Genomic DNA, 19,759 nt, shown 5'->3' with positions numbered 1-19,759 from the left:
ATTCATTTTTTAAAAGGGGGAGGAGTTTCCAGAGCGTGTATATAAATATACGTGTGTTGTGTTTGGGCATCTCTATCTGCATTTTTTACAAAAGTGGGGAAGGTGTTTCATATATATATATATATATATATGCATTTTAAAAAGGGGGGAGGAGTTTCCAAAGCGCGCATATATATATATATATATATATATATATATACATACATACACACACACACACACACACACACACATCTGTCTATATATGCATTTTTTAAAAAAGTGGGGAAGGTTTTCCCCAAAAGTCTCTCTTTGTGTGTGTGTGTGTGTGTGTGTATATATGCATCTATCTATCTGTCTATTTATATGCATTTTTAAAAAGGGGGGATGTGTTTCCACAGTGTGTGTGTGTGTGTGTACATATATTTTTAAAAGCAAAAGTGTTGGAGGGAGGGGGGAGGGCAGGCGCTTGGCCCGGGGCGCTTATCTCCCTGCCAGGACCGTTCCCGGGGTTGCTCCCTTTGATGTGCCCAGCTAAATCCACAGCCTCCTCCTTCTCCTCCTCCTCGGCGTTTGGTGGAGGAGCCCCGGGACATTGGGGCCAGGCAGCAAGCAGGCAAGGGCTGCTTTGGAAACAGGGCCCGAGTTGAAAGGAGGGGGGAAGAGGAGGAAGGAGAAGGGGCAGAAGGGAGGGAAGGACAGAGCAGGGCTTTGGATTATATATATATATATATACACACACACACACACCCTTGTTCTTTCCCCCTTCACACACACACACACACATATTTTGTGTGTGTGTGTGTGTGTGTGTGTGTGTACACATCCGCCTCTTCTTCTCTCCTCTCTTTTGGACTGAAGCAGAAGCAGGAGGCAAGCAAAGGATCACACGGAACTCGTGGGTACATTTTTGTGCCTTAGCCTCCCCTCCTTCCATATATATATTGCTTCTCCCCCAAAAGCAGCCCAGCCCTCCCAGGCCCTTCTAGTGCAAAGCTTGCGAGAGAAAGAGGATGAAAGGCTGGCAGGGGGGGACCGGCGCAGGCAGCAGCAGCAGGCACAGCATTCCTTGGCCCCCTTTGCTGTAGCAAAGCAGAGGGAGGAGGAGAGGAAGGAGAGGAGAGGGCTGCTCTGGAGCATTAGGAAAATATATATATACTGTATATCCTTTTTAAGGCAGTCCCTTGGAGGGAGGGGGCTGGAAAGAGAGAGGATCCCCCCCTCTTCTCCCCAAAAAGAAAGGAAAAGGAAAAAACTCCTGGATGTGATCAAGGGTAAGTTGGGAAAGAATGTGTGTGCTCTGCTCCTCCTCCCTCCCTCCCTCCTTCCTTCCCTCCCTCCTTCCCCCCTTTTTTCTCCCGGATCGCTTTGATGTCCTCTTGGCTGGAGCTTTGAAGTTGTTAAGGAAAGCTATTTATGTGTTAGTTAGGAGCCAGCCCAGCCGGGGAAGGAGAAGGAGGAAGAGAAGCGGCAAGGAGCGGGGGAAGGTAGGGATGCAGCAGGGCCAGCAGAACCACAACCCCCCCCCCAACTCTTGTGCGTGTGTCTGTGAATGTCTGAGAGGCATCTAGGGAAGGATCGGGACCCTCTCACCCCCGGACTACAAACCCCAGGCTCCCCTTCCCCATCCAAAGCCCCCCTGGCACCCTTGCCTTGGAAGGGAGGAGGCGGTGTGTGTGTGTCTGGGGTGTGTGTACACACAGACAAGTGTGTTGGGATCTGCAGGTAGGATGCAGACACTGTGTATAGATCTCTCCCTCCCTTTTTAATGTTCCTTTCCCCTTCCTCCCTTTTTCTCTTTTCTCTCTCCCCCCTTCCCTCCCCCCTCCTCAGCTCCCTTCAGGGCTTACTTCGGGGAAGCAACTGGTTTTTCTAAGACTTCTTTGCCCCCCCTCTTCTTCTTCTTCTTTTCCCGGTTCTTTTCTTTTTTCTCTCCCCCCTTCCTTCCTTCCTTCCTTCCTTCCTGAAACCTCTCTCCCTCTCTCTCTCCTCGCACATCCCTTCCTTCAAGTCGGTCGCCATTTCTGGAGATCTTTTTAATATATAATTTAAAGAAAGACCTTTTTATTTTATGTCTTTAAGGCTCAGACTTTGGAGGCAGGATGCCTGACCTAGACTCGAGTTTCTTCTTTCTTTTCTTTTCTTTTTAATCCGCCTCTCCTCCCCCCCCCCCCGCCTTCTCTCTCTGGGATGGGAGCCTTCCTTGCTCTGAGGCTGGGAGGAAAGGACAGCCAGACCTCTGGCAAGGTCTGCTCCAGGTACAGGACAGGGGAGCAGCCTTTGCTCCTTCTCCCCTTCATCCTCCATCCTCCTCCTCCTCCACTTCTTCACCTTATTCTCCTCCATCATCATCTTCTTCCTCTTTTCCTCCATCATCATCTTCTTCCCCTTCTCCTCCTCCTCCATCATCATCATCATCATCATCTTCTTCTTCGTCTTCCTCTTCCTCTCCATCATCATCTTCTCCTCCATCATCATCTTCATCTTCTTCTTCCTCTTCTCCACCGTCATCACCTCCTCCTTCTTCTCCTCCAACATCATCATCATCTTTCTCTTCTTCTTTCTCGTCTCCTCCTCCTCCTCCTTCTTCTTCCCCTCCACCATCATCACCTTCTCCTTAAAGCTTTTCCAGCCTCAACTCTGTACCAAAGTGCTGTCCGTCTGTAAGCATATTCCCCTTGTACATGTTTGGTCTTCAGCTCTGCCTTGGGCTGTCTCTCCCTTGAGATGTTGGTGGAGATGCCAGAAGGGAGTTGCACAGTTCTTCCGACAGATGAGTTTTGAACTCTTTGCGTGTTTGGTAGATCATCTCTGTTTCAAAAAATTGGACTGGATTTTGCTGACTGCCTTGTAAAGTGTGTGCAGAGAACTTTGGAAGCCCTCTCTTGGCTGTGTGAGCCCATGGGAGCACCGCAAACCTCTCAAAACCTTAATGGTGGAAAGTGGCTACATTAAAAAGTAAAAGAGCATGAGGAGTAGAGGTAGGGTGGGCAGTAGGGAGGGCTCCCTACTTTTTACTTCCAGTGGGAGGAAGTTTTTAAACATGCAGATGTTTAATGTGCAAATCGTTTATGGATTCCATAGATTTTTCTTTCCAAAGCCATGGGCTTCTTTGAAGGTGGTCGGCCGTGGATTAGAAAGGAATTGGACCTGGTTCCAAAACAACATTCCGGCCAAGATGCATTCTCTCTCTTCACATTTTCTTTGACATCATTTCTCAATGTACAGTTTCAGGGGAGCATCCAGTGTTGATTGTGCTTAGAAGGGTTTCTGGTGATCATAATCTCAAAGTTGAAGAAGTTGGTGGAGGGGGTGGGGGGAGAAATGGAAACCAGATGCTGAGGGAAGCACGTTTTGTTCTCTGCCTTGAGTTATCTACCAAAGAGAAGAGGGAGGAAGGGAGGGAAACAAAACTTGCAAGATTTTTTTTGGGGGGGGGGGAAAGAAAGGGGTGCAAAATGGGTTTCACAGTATAGAGATCCAAGATTTATTCCTGGGCCTTCTCAGATGTTATCCCAAGGAGGAGGAGGGAAAAGTTCAAGGTGGTGTGCTTTTGCATGTTCTGATTTTTATAGGCAATGCAATAATGAAGGGTTCGGGGTTGTTGTGTGTGTGTGTGTGTGTGTTGTTTCTAGTCCCTTCCCCCTACCATTTGCTCACTCCACACCAAAGTTAAAAGTGTGCCCAGAGTTCAGTCTTTCCCTTTGAAAAAGCATATCTGATACTTTTGATTAGTGCTGCAGATAGCTGCGGTTGCCTCTTTATTTTAATGTGAAGAGTTGAAAAGCCTGTTTACTTTTTGTCTTTGATGTTGGGCGGATCTGGTTTTGATTAGATCAATACTTCCCCCCCTCTTCTTTTTTTTTCTTCAAGAGAGAAGACTCAGAGGATCCCCTGCTGACTTGAGAAAGGAGAGAGAGAGAGGGAGAGAGAGGCACACACACAGATTACTGAGGAACTTAAAAAGAAAGGAGGGGAAAAAAGCCCTGCCAGAAGGAACTCCAGAAGGAACCATGAGCAGTGCAGCCTTGCTGACTCACCTTCCAGACCCCAGTAGCAGCTTCAGAGAAGATGCCCCACGCCCCCCCTGTACCAGGGGAAGAAGGAGAAACACCATGCCACCTGGCTGCCAGTTTGTTTCTTGTGAAAAACCAAAGCTTCAAGGCCATGTCAGTTTCTTCCACGCCAAGGAGGAATGAGGATGGTCTGGGGGAGCCAGAAGGCAGTGCATCTCCAGATTCCCCTCTTGCGCGATGGAACAAATCCTTGCATTCCTTGCTGGGAGATCAAGATGGTGCCTATCTCTTCCGGACCTTCCTGGAAAGGGAGAAATGTGTGGATACTTTAGACTTCTGGTTTGCCTGCAATGGCTTCAGGCAGATGGACCTTAAGGATACCAAAACTTTAAGAGTCGCCAAAGCTATATATAAAAGGTACATTGAGAACAACAGCATTGTCTCCAAGCAACTCAAGCCTGCCACCAAGACCTACATAAGGGATAGTATTAAGAAGCAACAGATAGATTCTGTAATGTTTGATCAGGCACAAACTGAGATCCAGACTGTGATGGAGGAAAATGCTTACCAGATGTTTTTGACTTCTGATATATACCTCGAATATGTAAGGAGTGGGGGAGAAAATCCTGCTTATATGAACAGCAATGGACTGGGGAGTTTAAAAGTTGACTGTGGCTATCTCCCTACCTTGAATGAAGAAGAGGAATGGAGCTGTGCTGATTTTAAAAACAAACTTTTGCCATCCGTACTTGGGTTGTCCAGCAAGACATTGAGGGCTACAGCAAGTGTCCGAGCTACAGAAACTGTGGAGAATGGGTTCAGGTAAGGAAGCTAGTTTTCAATAACTTTTAAAAGTCTCTTGCTCCATAGAAAGTCTTGCAAAGCTCAGGCTGTGAGCTCGTCCAACAAATGTTGTGTGCTTGTTGTGAGTAGGCTTTGGCAAAGCTACTTTTTGTTTTAATCATCCTTAAAATATTGGCGCATATTTCTGGCTTGAGGGGAAGGCTGTGTTTTTCCCTAATAAAGAAGACAGTACATTGTGGCTCTTAAGGCCCACCAGTTCCTAAAGCTCTCTGAGACATCAAAAAAGAACTTCAAAGCAACTCTTGTTCTTTGAGACATGCGTTAATTGTTACCACTTTAAACCACATTAAGAGGAACTGGGAAGAGCACCATCTAGGCATGTGAATGAGTAATGAAATACGAGTTTGCCAGCTTCATCCTCAACTAGTGTTGAAATAAGTGGATTACATGTAGAAATTGGGAAGCAATTATGATGGTGTAACAAAAATAATAATAATAATAATCCATATTCTTATTGTTGTAACCTATGTGAACAAGCCTAGAGACTAAGAAGGAGACCATGTACATGGACAATACATGCACGATTTTAAAAAATATTTGCTATAGTTGAGTACCATGTGCCAAAAAATTGTCATTAGAGGTAGTGTTCTACCTGTCAAGTGGGAGAATGGGTATGCTAACTTCATAAGAAACTGTCTTGTATGGATCAGTGTGTAGAGAGATCTTGTTGCTCCTTTGAGATGAATCGAAAGAAAGAAGCTGGCAGAATGAGGTTGTATCTGAGGAAGTAGACTTTAGTCTATGAAAGCTCATTCTGCCAGCTTCTTTCTTTCAGTTAGTCTCAAAAGTGCTACAAGATCTCGCTACATACTGATTCTTCAGACTAAAACAGCTATGTTATTGAACTTTGTCTTGTGTGAAGTCAGATACTTGGTCCATCTAGTGTCTACTCTAATAGGGGGTACCTTGTCATGATTTCAGGTCTGTGTGTGGGTCTTTTGTATACCTAACTAGTGTGGGAGTCTCAACCTGGGGTCCTCTTCTGTGTGAAGTTTCTACTCTTCCCCATGAATGGAATTTAAATATACTTAGACAGTGGCTTTGTACCTAGTCCTTGGAAACTCCAGGGAAGTGATATATGCCCTAGCTTTGATTGAATTTGGTTGCCTGCTGAAAGTGGGCAAGAGCAGTTCTCACAAAAGAGGCATCATCATCATCATATCCATTCTCACTCTGTCTCTCTGTTAATCAGGATGAGTGGCATAATCTTCTGACACCTTATTCTCTTTCCCCCCTCCCTTTCCCCCTTCATAATGGAAATTGGTTGAACAAGAATCTGTAGAGCAGAAGGACCTGCTCTGTCTCCCTCTGTTGTGTGTATTCTGTCTTGCTTGGGGAGTTTCTTTCTCAATCTGGTAAGTATTTGACATCTGGTTTACAGGAATTTTTGTGAGTGTTTCTGTGATTCATGGGCTTCAAAGGACTTCAGGCATCTCTTCTGTTTTCAGCTTGTTTCAACTATGGCCTGCCTCTAAGAGGAGAGTTTCTGAACTGCATCTGTTCTGTTTCTTGCTTGTCCTTTCAGAAAAACAGCCGTGTTTGTGGTCTCCCTGTCCCCCCCCCCCCCAGAATTGGAAAGACAGCTGGCTCAAATGCAGCTTTCATTCACATCAGTGCAAATCTGGAGGGGCTCCAAATATGTAAGGAGCTTCTTCCAGTTGTTGCCTGTGTAAATGACATCAGTGTGTGTTACCTGTTTGCTTCATCTCTGGTGGTAGGGAAGGGAATGCTTGGTTTGTTTTTGTTTTTTAAAAAGCCCAGATTGTCCCATTATAGTCACATCATTTTCCCTGGTAGAAGGGGAATTTCTGTATGCTGAAGCCCTAACATGTAACTTTTCTTGTGGGGTCTCAGAAGTCTTGAGCTATAGCAGCTACAGAAGGCTGACATCTGCATTTGCTGTTATTCACAGCTAAAATCTAGATCAATATACACACAACACACTTCCTAAGTTGAGATAAAGTTGTAGAAGGCATTGGCACTTGCAAGTTCTGTTGGCATAGGAATGCTAGAAGGCATGGATTTTACTGTTCTGCCATGTTGGTGCTTCTAAAATAGGAAACTACCTGCAGTTTAGAGAACTTCGTTTGAACCTACAGCAACATCTCTAGTGTGCATCTTTGGTCAGGAGTGTGTTGATAGTTTTATGTTGAAAATACTATGACTTTCACGTGAAGCAAATATGTGGTTTGCTGTGTGCTGTTCTCCAGTGAGGCACGAGTTTGATTTTTCTGCTTTGGTCCTCCCATCACAGTGGTTCTTGTGTTTGAGTGAACAGAGAGCTGGGCTCTATTGCCAACTGATGCCATGGTCTAGTTGTGTGGTCTTCTGGCAAGCCAGAGGGTTCTCAGGCTCAGTTCCTCTGCCCTCAGGTGGGAGGAAGACTGTGCCAATTGGTTGTAGGTGTGACCTCAATAAAGATTGTTGAACACCTTGCTAGTTAGAAGCACTGTACTCAGTAGTAATAATCACCATCCACACTAGGAACTCACAGCTACAGTATATGTAGCCTAAGGGAACTAGCTGAGAAACCACTTTCTCAACCAGAGGCCACCAGATACTTAAAAGATTCAGTATTTTTGTTTTCTGTGTAGAAGAGTCTCCCTTCAGCTAGTAGTAGAAGTTGGCATGTGAGTGCCTTTGTAGTTTTCCATCTTCATTCAACCACACTTGGAAGTAATGAAAATTTCTCCACTCAAATGTAGAGTTTTGTCCTGCATGTCAAGTTTCTAGCCGGCTGTGGAGGGTAACAGTTTATATCTGTTTTTTCCCCCTTTTTCTTCTGGTTCAAGGCTTCAGCTGAAGTGCAAGGTTAAGATAGCAAGCGCCCTTTCTTTCCCCTTCCCATCCAGTTTGTGGGTTTAATGTATATTTGTATATCTTTGGAGAAGGCTGGCGTCCTGAGGCAAGAGGGATACTTAGGCTGAGTTTAGCTATCTTTTCCTCTCTCAAAGGACTACAAGTATGTGTTAATGACTTCTCTGGTATGAAGATCTTTAAGCTGTTTCACTTTTATTGTGCTGAGCTTCTTAAAAGGAGAATTAAAAAGTTTGTTTACATTGGCTCCTAAGTGTATCAGTGCAGAGTGTCATGCGGACACAACTGTCCCTTATAGTTCGGTGTTACATCACAGTAGCCTGTTAGACAGACCTCTTTGCTACATGCTCAGTTCTGTTGTGAACCAGGCCTTGCCACTCAGTAAGTCATGTCTAAGAGGCAGCATTCCACAGCCTCAGAGGATTTTGCTGATTGGCACTTATTTTTAATCAAATTGCTGGAACCCCTTAAACTTCAATTTTTCAAAAGTGAAATTGTGTCATTACTAAGAGGCAGGAAGGGATAATGTATCTGCACATACCCTTTAATACTGCTTCCTTAGGCACACACGCACTTGCCCACACATGCATCACTTCTCATCTCTTTTGAGAGCAGTGTGAGGCCAACTACATACTTATTTCAGAACAGTGTTGCAAATACTACCGACATACAATGTTCATTCATTCACCCTTGGGCAAGTCACACCCTCTCAGGATAGCAAAAAGACACAGTCCATCTCTGCCAAGAAAACCAAGAATGATAGTTTGCCTTAGGGTTGCCATAAGTCCAAAATGACTTGAAGGCAACAACCAATGCCCATTAGTGTTCCTCATAGAAAGCATACATAAGAGAAGAGACTGCACATTCAGATGAACTATGCTTATATGGCAGAGAACCAGAGTTCCCGGTTTCTTGTTACACTCTGAGCTACCTTGAGGTTTCAGGTTTTGCACCTCAAAACAGGTGTCTCACCCATAGAATGCCATCTTGCTCTCCCATCCCTCCACAAATCCACCCTGATTTCAGTTACACTGAAGTGAAACATACTTGGTTGTTTGCAGACTTACCCTCTGGGCTCCCAAATAGGTTCCAGTAGTCTGCTTGAAAATGAAGGTCTGAGGCCTTTGCAGGGATGGGGGAATTGATGCTAAATGGAGTGTGAAGAAAAAAGAGAGAGAAAAAAAGAGGGAGGAAAATTCTTTAAATGGTCCTGCTTCTTGTACCACCAACCCCCCCCCCCCAAAAAAAAGATGAGTTCCTTTTGCTTGCTTTGTGATACAGATCTTTTCCCTAACATAGGGCAGGGAATGACACACTAAGTGTCACTTTATCACGATAAGAGGTTCTCTTTTGAAGCTGAAGAGCAATTCCTACCTGACAGCTGAAAACATTTCCCAGTTCTGAGTCTTAAGGTGGTGGTGCTTGCTTTTCAAAGTGCCTGACTGCCTGCAGAAACTTATATTGGAGACCACTGCTTTGCCCAGAAATGAAAACTCCTTGAAAGCAACTTGATAGCATCTGGCTACAATTAAGGTTGTAGCGTGGTCAAGATCTCCTTCCCTCTCTCTTCTTTTTTTTGAAGTAACTATGAAAACATCCCTAATTGGTTTACTTAATGCATGTAGGGATTTTCGGTTTTTAAGAGGGCAAACTGGACATTTTTTTTAAAAAAAAGAAATCTATTATTTAACTATATGATTGTAGGCAAATATTCCTCTCCGCCTATTTAGTCCAAGTTCTTTTTTAAAGAATTATTTTGTGAGTTAAAATGCCTGAGCAATTCCTGGAGTTTTGAGTTTCTGTGGTCTAGTTTGAGGTGGTTGTAAATGCATTGAACTTTGGTGCAGTACTTTTGGAGTTCAGACTAGCTTGAGTGGATTAACTCTCCAAATCAAGGGTTTTCAACCAAGACCCTCCAACTGCACATCAATTCCCAGAAGCCCCTACCAGCATGGCCAATGATGATGGGGTATAGAAGTTGAATTCCAAAGCATCTAGAGGGCCAGAGGGTGGGAACCAACGGTCTAAAGTGAGACTGTTCAATAGAACCTGACAACGTCTGGCCCCCCAGGTATTGTGAAGTCGAAGGCTTTCACAGCCGGCATTCATAGTTTTTTGTGGGGTTTTGGGGCTGTATGGCCATGTTCTGGAAGAATTTATTTCTGATGTTTATTATTATTATTATTATTATTATTATTAATTATTAACTTTTTTATTTATAAGCGCTGTAAATTTACACAGCGCTGTACATAGAATCTTTTAATTGGACCGTTCCCTGCCCTCAGGCTTACAACTAAAAAGACCGACAAAAAGAGAGTGGTGGTAGGAAGGGGCCTCTCTAGTAGGATATACATGTAAAAAACATAGCAATACAGGGAATGATTCAATAAAACAGACAACAAAAGAACATCAAGCATGAAACAATTATGCAATGCCTGGGAACGCTGCCCTGAACAGGATGGTCTTCAACTCCGTTTTTGAAGCTGGTTAAAGAAGTGATGGCTCTTGCTCGCGGGGGAAGAAGGTTCAGGAGTGAGGGGCAGCGAGTGAAAAGGGAGAATCCGAGATGGGGCAGAGGAAATCCTGGGCTGGGACAGGCAGACCTTGACTACCAGAGCGGAGGCCCGAGTGGGAAGGTGAGGAGAAATAAGGTCTGATAAGTAGAGGAGGCCAGCCCATGGAGGGCTTTAAACGTAGACAGCAGGAGCTTATACTGAATGCAGAAAGGGAGGGGGAGCCAGTGAAGGGATGCCAACACAGGAGAGATATGGTCACAGCGGTGGGCGGATGTGTGATAATGCGTGCAGCTGAATGCTGGACAGAGATAAAGGACGGAGGTGAGAAAAGGAAGCCCAGCCAGGAGGACGTTACAGTAATCAAGTCGTGAGACCACAGGGCAGGACCAGGATCTTGCAGTAGAGGGCCGAGAGATATGGTCGGATTTTGGCAATATTGTATAAAAAGAATCTACAAGCCTTGGCTGGGGTCTGGATCTGAGGGATACAGGACAGAGAAGAATCAAAGATAAAACCAAACCCACTGTTTGGACTTTCTCCAAAGACATCAGCCGCTCTAGAGCAGACCGGAGAAACTTAACATGGGAGTAAGCCAGGCTGAGGCCTAGTCTTAGAGGAAGAAGGTGCATACAGAGGCAGGGCAAAGCGGTCAAGAGTCGGAAAGAGTGGAGTTAAATTAAGACGTTTGCTGAGTCAGCAGAATCCCCAAGATTTAGGGAAGAAAGAGATGAATCCAGGATCGGACCAAGTGGTTAGATTTAACAGATTGAAGATCATGAAAATAGCGTTGAACAGTGTGACAAGGAAGGTAGTATGAGTAAGAGCAAAGGAGATTAAATGAAGATGCCAGCCATAGATGCAGGCAAAACATCAGGAATTCAGAACATGGCCACATAGCTAGGGTTGCCATATCCCGCCCCCCGGCGGGACAGTCCCGGTTTGAGCGGTTGCGTCCCGGTCCCGGTCCGGTTTGGCGCCCAAACCGGGACGGCCCCGCCCACGGCAGCCACCGGGCCCCCGCGGCGGCTCCAAGCCTTGCTGAGGCCTGGGAAGGCTCTCCGCGGTTGGAGCTCCAGCCGCGGAGACGCTCCCTCCCGGGCCCCAGCGAGGCCTTTGAGGCGCCTCCGCGCTCGGAGCTCCGGCCGCGGGGCCTCCAAGGCCTCCGCGAGGCCAGGGAGGAGGAGGAGGCCGCTTCCCACCGCGGCCATCGCAGCGATGAGGGGCGGCCCCCGCCTCCTTCCCGGCCTGGGAGCCGGCCGAGGCTTCTCCTCAGGCCGGGAGGGAGAGGAGGCCGCTTCCCACCGCGGCGATCGCCGCGATTAGGAACAGCCTCCGCCTTATCCCCCTGGGAGGCGGCCTAGCCCCTCAGGCCGGGAGGAGGGGGAGGAAGCCTGGCACCGCGGCGATCGCCGCGATGCCAAGCTCCCCCCGCCTTCCCGCTGAGAGCCAGCCTAGCCTCCCTCTCAGGCCGGGAGGAGGGGGAGGAAGCCTGGCACCGCGGCAATCGCCGCGATGCCAAGCTTCCCCCCGCCCTTCCCGGCCTGAGAGCCAGCCTAGGCTCCCTCTTAGGCCGGGAGGAGGGGGAGGAAGCCTGGCACCGCGGCGATCGCCGTGATGCAAAGCTTCCCCCCGCCCTTCCCGGCCTGAGAGCCAGCCTAGGCTCCCTCTCAGGCCTGGAGGAGGGGGAAGAAGCCTGGCACGCGGCGATCGCCGGTGCCAAGCTCCCCCCGCCCTTCCCGGCTGAGAGCCAGCCTAGGCTCCCTCTCAGCCGGAGGAGGGGGGAAGCCTGGCACCGCGGCAATCGCCGCGATGCCAAGCTTCCCCCCGCCCTTCCCGGCCTGAGAGCCAGCTAGGCTCCCTCTCAGGCCGGGGGAGGGGGAGGAAGCCTGGCACGCGGCGATCGCCGCGATGCCAACGTCCCCCGGCTGGAGGCTAGCCTAGGTCCCTCTCAGGCCTGGAGGAGGGGGAGGAAGCCTGGCACCGCAGCAATCGCCGCAATGCCAAGCTTCCCCCGCCCTTCCCGGCTGAGAGCCAGCCTAGGTTCCCTCTCAGGCCGGGAGGAGGGGAGGAAGCCTGGCACCGCGGCAATCGTGTGATGCCAAGCTTCCCCGCGCCCCCCCGGCCTGAGAGCCGGCCTAGGCCCCTCTCAGGCCGGGAGGAGGCGGAGGAAGCCTGGCACCGCGGCAACGCCGCGATGCCAAGCTTCCCCGGCCCTTCCCGGCCTGAGAGCCGGCCTAGGCTCCTCTCAGGCCGGGAGGAGGGGGAGGAAGCCTGGCACCGCGGCAGCGCCGCGATGCCCAAGCTTCCCCGCCCCTTCCCGGCCTGGGAGCCGGCCTAGGCGTCCTCCGAAGCCGGGAGGAGAAGGAGGAGGACAGGTTGGAAAATGTAGGACTTTTTAAAAATTTCCTAGCCAGGAAATAAAAAAAAGTCCTACATTTCAAACCTGGTCACACATTTGTCCCGGTTCGGAGGGCCTCCATTATGGCAACCCTACACATAGCCCAAAAACCACAAAAAATCTCGTATTGTGGATGACAACTCCCATCATCCCCCACTTACCTGTGGCCAGGGACTGATGGGACTTCTAAGCCAATGAGGGTCCTTTCACATTAAAAAGTTATAGTACACGATTCTACTTTAACTGCCATGGCTGCATCCTATGGAAGCCTTGAGTTTTCAGTTTAGGGAGGGATATTGTAGAAATCTTCCACCAAGCTTCTCTAGTGCCTTCCTGCATTCCAGAAGCCATAGGATGCACTACCACAACTAAAATAGAATCAATACCCAAATAATACAAAATGAAAGGGCTCTTAGAGGCCACAGATGGCCCACCCCAACTTAAAACTTTTGAAAGAACTTCTCCTCCATCACCCCTAGCACTGGAGGAGGCACTTAAAAAAACACAGGCTTGCAAGATCCATTTAAAGAGCATGGCTGGTTCTGTACAGATGGTGAGCATCTTGAAACCAGATACCTTACAACAATAAGCCTCGTGGGCCTGGGTTTTGTTAAAGCAGGACATGAAACAGTTTCAAGGAGAGTAATAAAAAGTAAAGACTCAACCTTTTCTCTCTCCCCCCCCCCCTTCCTTGAAAAACTCAGAAGGAGCAGGAGTCTAAAGAATGCCATTGTGTGTATATATGTCCTGAGTCCCTTGTCAACTTATGGCAACCCCATGAATTCAATCGTTTTTTTAGAGAAGGAATTTTCAGAGGTGGTTTGCCAGTTCTTTCCTCTGAAATGCAGCCCACTTCACCTGATATTCCTGTGGTGGTTTCTCACCAAGTACAAACCAGGCCGATCCTGGTTAGCTTCAAGATCAGATGGAAGCTGGTGTTTGAGAGTATTTAGCCTTTAAGAATGCCATTGGAACTGTACAATGTAAATTGATTTACCAGGAAGGGATACTGTAACATCCTTTATGTTGTTGTTGTTTTGTTATGTTATTATTCTGTTATCCTAGTTGGACTCCCCACTTTTCTGGTAAAGCAACTTTTCAGTTGGAAACAATGGGCCTGCCCTAACCCAAAAATCTTTCTTTTTTGTTCTTCTCTTGCTCTTTGCTATCTGCAGTTCCTCTTTCTCCATACCCCTCCCTCCACCCCCATCATCTTTTGAATGTCTTGATCTCCCACTGAAATACTTTGTGTGTTAGAAAAGAATGTGATCCAGCTGTGCTTAAATACCTGACTCCTTGGCAGCCTGGCCTCCTGCAAAGGTCAGCTTGAGACAGAGGCCTAGAGACTTCAGTCATGCTGTTTGCCATCATAACTTGAAGAGGGGCTGCCCGCCTCTTGCTTGCCTCTCCCTTCCATCTCCTTTCCTTCCCCCTCCCCAAAAGTCCTTTCTCTCTTAAGCCTTTGCAGTGGCTCATTTTTTCCCCCTTGCCAGTGAAATGGAGGAATGCGGCACGCAGGGGGTGAGCAAAGGGAAAGAGGGGGAGGACGCCTTGTTTGTGAGAGAACTGAGTAGAGACTACTGAAGAGGTCGAAAGTGGGTAACCAGGGCAAATGGAAACAAAGAGACTAGAATACTATGGTAGGGGAAGTGCTGCTTTCATTAAGACTGCCAGGCTGCTCACTTAAATCAAGCTTTGCGCTCTCTGCAAGTGGTTCCCCCCTTTCTCTTCCCCCCCTTAAATCTTCTCCCTATGTTTTGGCCTTAAAGAAAGACTCTTCCTCCTTCTTCCCCGCCTCCCAAGTTGCTGGCAGTGACTCTAAGCAAGTGACTCTCTTAAAATTGAACAGCAGGCAACAGGAGGCCCTGGCTTGAACGGGGTTGCCAAAGTGGATTTCTTGAGAATGAGGGATGTGGTCTGGTCTCTGTGATTTCTCTTCTTGTGGATTGCGAATCAATGGAAGTGGCACACATGTGGAAACAGGGGTGCCTATATCCTATTTGATGGAGGAGGCATCTGGAATAAGTGGTGATGGCTTAAATAAGGAACATCTGGGGGAAAAGAAAAAAAAAAACCCAAGTTTGGATTCCAGACAGTTGGGATCTGTATGTTTAAGAGAAGGTGCTGTGTCATAAGCCACATCTTCTGAAGTCTTCAGCTAGAAGCAGTTGTGTCCCAGTCCTGCAAAGATGCATATGCCACGCTCTGTCTGAACTTAGCATTCAAGCTGTTATGTTTGGCATGTCAGTATGAATATAAAATACAGATGTGGCACATTCATCCCTCTTGTTTCTCTTATTATTCTCCATCATAAGGTAGGGCCAGCGTGGCAGCAACATCCGAATACTGTAATACAGGGCCTTTGGGATTCTGGATATGCTGCCATGTTGATTCAATACAATAAAAGAAGAAATAGATGGCGCACGCCATCCCATTGTCAGACTAACGTGGCTAAAATACCACACTGACAATTCTTTTTAACATTCCACCTTGTTTTGATGCTGCCTAACCACGGAAAAAGGTGGATCTCCAGTTATTTGGCTTTTTGTTGTTACCGTGGCTGTGCCTTGTGGTCACAGGGTGCTTCTTTCTTTGCAGGATAGGAGACAGATCTTGAAATCTGATGCCTCTTAAATGAATTGGGGAGGTCAAGAATAGACCCTTGGGAGTTCTGTCAGTTGGTATGCTTAGGCCTGTTACAGACAGCCAAAATAAAGCTGCTTCGAGTCACAGTGGAGGTTTGGTGTTTCAATGATGCATGCGTCCTAAGAGTCCAGAAGTCGCACCAAAGCCATGCTCCAGCCCTAAGACTGGAGTGTGGCTTTGGTGTGGCTTCTGGACTCTTAGGACGCATGCATCATTGAACACCATACCTCCACTGTGACTCGAAGCAGCTTTATTTTGGCTGTCGTAACAGGCCATAGTCTCTCTTAAACTGAGGTCGGGATATGCTAGAATACTGTGGTCACTTGAGAGGATTTGAAGTTACTACTTTTTCTAAGTATTTGCTCTGGTTCAGGGTTGAAGACCTGTGGCGCTCCAGGTGTTGCTGAAATCTAGTTCCCACAGTGTAGCTAGTCTCACTGGGGTAGGCTGGGTGACAGTTGCAGTTCATCATTACTGGAGGCTAAAAGTCTCCACTGTTTAGCCTTCATGAAAGCCCAGTAAAGTAGACCAGAGAATTATTTTCATTACAGGCTGAAGGTGTAAAGAAAGCATATGCCTTTAAGGCCATTTGTTAAGTTCATGATTGAAGATTGGTTCCAGGACTTTTAATTGTGGTGACTCATTTGTCCAAAGCTTGCTTGTTTCACTCTCCTGGAAAGTGGGTGGGAACATAGTTGAGCTGCCTGTTGATAAAGGCTGCTGGGATTGCAACCAATCCATCTGGAGGGTCCATGATTCCAACTCTAACTGTAGATGAACAAAAGTAAGGATATTCACAAATGAGGACCAACATTTAGGAATTTTTGTTGGGTATTTGGAGGGAAATCCTAACCAAACTAGAAGAGTGGGCAATAGAACAAACTGGAAGGCAGTGTTCTTTTTCTCCTTGAGGTTTTGAAGAAAAGTAGGGACAGAGAACCCTGTTGAACTTGCTTTACTTAAACAGTGTCTTAGTTAGTGATGAGAAATTGTGACCTCCAGATGATGTTGGATTGCAACTCCCATCAGCCTTAGTGAGCATAACCAGCAGTGGGGCTGATGGAATTAAGTATGAAGACCATCTAGAGAGCCAGATGGCCTTAGAGAAAAGAAGTGGATTGCTGCTTTGCAATGTTAATTTTTGGAGTGCTATGAGATATTATAGTGAAAGCCAGTGTGGTGTAGGTGGTATGACATGGGACTGCAGCTCTGGAGATCAGAATTCAGTCCCTGCTGGCTATGGAAACCCTCTGAGAGAAATCAATTAGTGAGCCACAACTTTCAGCCCCAGAAAATCCCATGTTAGGTTTATCTTAAGGTTGCATAAGACAGAAATGACTTGAAGGCTCACAACAGCAAATAGAGTATGTATATCCTATACAGGCTTTTTCAAAATGTAGCCTCTGTGAAACAATGGGCTGGAATTCTTAATATAGCTAAGGTTATTTGTAGTCTCACCACCCCCACTGCATCTATGTGGGATCTGGGAGTGAGCCCAACAGAGGTTGATGGGAATTTACTTTGAGTAGACATAAGTAGGATTGCACTGTAAAAAACTATGGTAGAGATATTGGTGCTAAGTAGTTTTGCAAGACAGTGTCTCCCGCCTGCACTAGTCTTTCCAATCTTTAATTTATGAAATACATGCCTTGCCTGTCAGACAAAAGAAATGGTGCTCAAAGTGCTAATTCAAAGTGCACAATCAAAACACACAACAACAAAATTAATGGTGCCCCAACAGTTAAATCCCTTTGCGCAACTACCCAGTTTAAGGACCCCAGTGGCTTGTCTGAATTAAAATAATCTTTGCCTGCTGGCCCAGTGAGAGAAAGTGAGCCGGTTCACCCTTTTTGTCAGGCAGTTTCAAATCCTGGGAGCAGTGACCTAAAGGCAGGCCTGTGAAAAACGAGCCAGGGAGACCCAGGTTAAAGTCCTACCATGGGTGGCCTGGGCCATTTCATTCTCAACTTCACCCACCTTATAGGATTGTTGTGCAGCTAAAGTAGAATTAGGAGGTGCCCCAGGTTTAGTATCCTGAACCTATTAGGTTGAGATTTATTATTCTGATAAAGGTAATATCAGAGCAATGACCCTGGCGGATAAATCTCCTCAATAAAACGTACAACAGTTGGTGACCTTAAAATAGCCTGTGAGGTTGCTGAGCAGAGATGGAGCTTGGTGCTCCAATGTTGTTGGACTTCATTTCTCCTAAATATCCTCCACCATTTAACAGATTAAAAACGGGCACAATGTGGCCTAACAACATCAGTGTGTGGTCAAGAGGGTGAAATTTATTAATGAGGGAGAAGACACAAGCTAGGAGAAGTTGCAGCACTTGCTTTTGCCTGATCTACTGGAAGGGCAAGATCCATCTCCCTCCTTTCCCTCCCATGAGTTAATTGGGTTAATTAACCTACTTTGGATTCAGTAGGCAGCAATTGGAACATGCGTGAAGACAAAGAGGAAAGTTGGGAAGAGGAGAAAGAAATGGGGACCTTTTAAAGCACTGAAAAAGTGGGATGAAAGAGGTTAATCAGGGTTGTCTCTGCCGAATCTGAATGTTTGGAGAGTTTGCCTTTACTCATTGCCATTGAGTCTGCGGCATGGGGCCAGCAGTCCAACCACAACTGGAGAGGGCACACAGGTCCTACCTGTTGTGGTGGGTGGGGTAGACCTACCTGTGTTTGTAGTTTATATATAAAAAGGTAAACTCACTGTGATCCATCTTATAAATTTCACTTCCAAGAGCTTTGCGAGAATTGATGAGGCTTTATTTTCTAGTATGGGAATGGTTGTCATGCAGTCTGTTTTGTGTGTACTAAAGTAACTATTTAATTGCTCTTTAGCCCTGTAATGTACAATTTCCTGCATTTGAGAATAACTGGCTTCCTATTTTGTTCATACATAGGTCCTTCAAGAGAATGATCCTGGAAACCCTTACCATGTGAACTCTGGTTATGTCTTTGCTCCTGCCACTATTGCGAAGGATAGTGAAATATCTAGTGATGCTTTTGACTGATGATTCCATGTCAATGACAGACAGCAGCGTGTAAGTATTTCCTTTAGATTAATAAAAATAAATGTTGGGGCCTTAAAAAGAGGCACTTGGATATTGTTCTGCTTTGAGTCCTATTAAAATTCTGCTGTCATGCCACATTTTTGGTGCACCATATAAGGTGAAACAACCTAGGAAATGGTTGCAGCACAACAGTTTGCTGTTGATGGACAATTGGAGGCTGATGTAGGCTACCCTGTTGACTTTTACTTCAGCCCCTTCATGTATACAATCGGTTGTCCCAGGTAGGACTAGAAATACAGCCGTAACCCATGGAACACATCCAACCTTGTCCCCATATCCACAATCTTGCCTCAGCCTTGTTTTTTAGGACTTGGTGTACTATTATTATCTAATTAACAGCCAAAAAAGAAATTGCTTCCTCAGGAGTGCTTTCCCTAAGTTATGCTTAACTTCAGGGTGTTATTAACCTGAAACGTGAAGGGTCTACTATGCCAGACCTAGCAGATTCTTTTCTGTAAGTGAAGATGAGACCTGTGGAATTCTGCTTACACATTTATTATTTTTTTGGTGAAACCTGGAAGAAGAATCATAGGAATGATCTGTCATGCAAAGTCCTTGTCTTTGATTAAGAGATGCACATTTTTTTTTAACCTTCCTTAGTGAACCTCTGTGTAACCTTTGGCAACTGCACAGTTATAGCACTATGAATCCACTTCAACTGTCATGACACATCATGGGGAATTCTGGTATGGCAGTTGAGGGGAGAGGCCTTTGAAGCTTTCAGCCAGAGTACTCCTCTGGTGCTTCTGACCAACATGATGCACCAAGCAGTAAAGTGGAATAATAATCCTGGAACTATATAGTGTGAAAGGGCCCCAGCATACCAAGGCTGCCCTTGAGACAACTATCCACATGTCCAAGGCTGCCCGCACAACTATGCCAACAGAACAGTATCAGCTGTGCCCTTATGCCATATCCTCCATAGCACTATGACCACTTTAACTGCCAATGGCAATCTTCTATGGAATCCTGGGATAGCATTTTAGAGACTTTGGAACCCTCAGCCAAAGACTTCCTGGTACCTCTGGTCACCATAAATGGATTTGAAGGCACACAACAACCAACACCTTTCCCCAGCACACAGCATACCTGAAGCCTTAGTTTCAAGTTCCATTTGTAATACTATGTTGATCTAGTAGTTAATCCAAATGAAGAACATCAGAGGTTGCTGTGCATTTCATGGTAAGGTGAGATCTGATGCTGGAAACACATCTTCACTGCTGTAATCCTTTCATGCATACTTGTGCTAATGAAAGTATCCACTTGAAAAGTAGGCCAAGGTAATTTACCTTATTTTTTTGTTAAACGTGCATGAGGTTTGGTGCTGCAGTAGTAGCTGTTGTTTTGTAAATTATTTTTGGAAAATCAGATTCCTCCTTACTTTTGAACAAAATGGTCATCTGATGATTTGTAATTTAATTTAATTTAATTTTTTGGTTAAAGT

General features: G+C 46.3%; 1 protein-coding gene across 1 annotated transcript in view; it reads left to right on the top strand.

The window, feature by feature from the left end:
• Nucleotides 1-831: 831 nt before the first annotated feature.
• AXIN2 (axin 2) overlaps nt 832-19,759 on the top strand; it is a 63,040-nt gene continuing 44,112 nt past the window's right edge. Inside the window, 3 exon segments of the mRNA XM_042453250.1 lie at nt 832-877; nt 3,853-4,061; nt 4,063-4,817. Coding sequence (XP_042309184.1) covers nt 3,993-4,061; nt 4,063-4,817 — 824 coding nt within the window. The 5' untranslated portion in view covers nt 832-877; nt 3,853-3,992.

This window comes from Sceloporus undulatus, chromosome 2 (genome assembly GCF_019175285.1).
Source record: "Sceloporus undulatus isolate JIND9_A2432 ecotype Alabama chromosome 2, SceUnd_v1.1, whole genome shotgun sequence".
Classification (NCBI taxonomy): domain Eukaryota; kingdom Metazoa; phylum Chordata; class Lepidosauria; order Squamata; family Phrynosomatidae; genus Sceloporus; species Sceloporus undulatus.
Note: the sequence above shows the minus strand (reverse complement) of the source record. Positions and strands in the feature narration are given on the sequence as shown.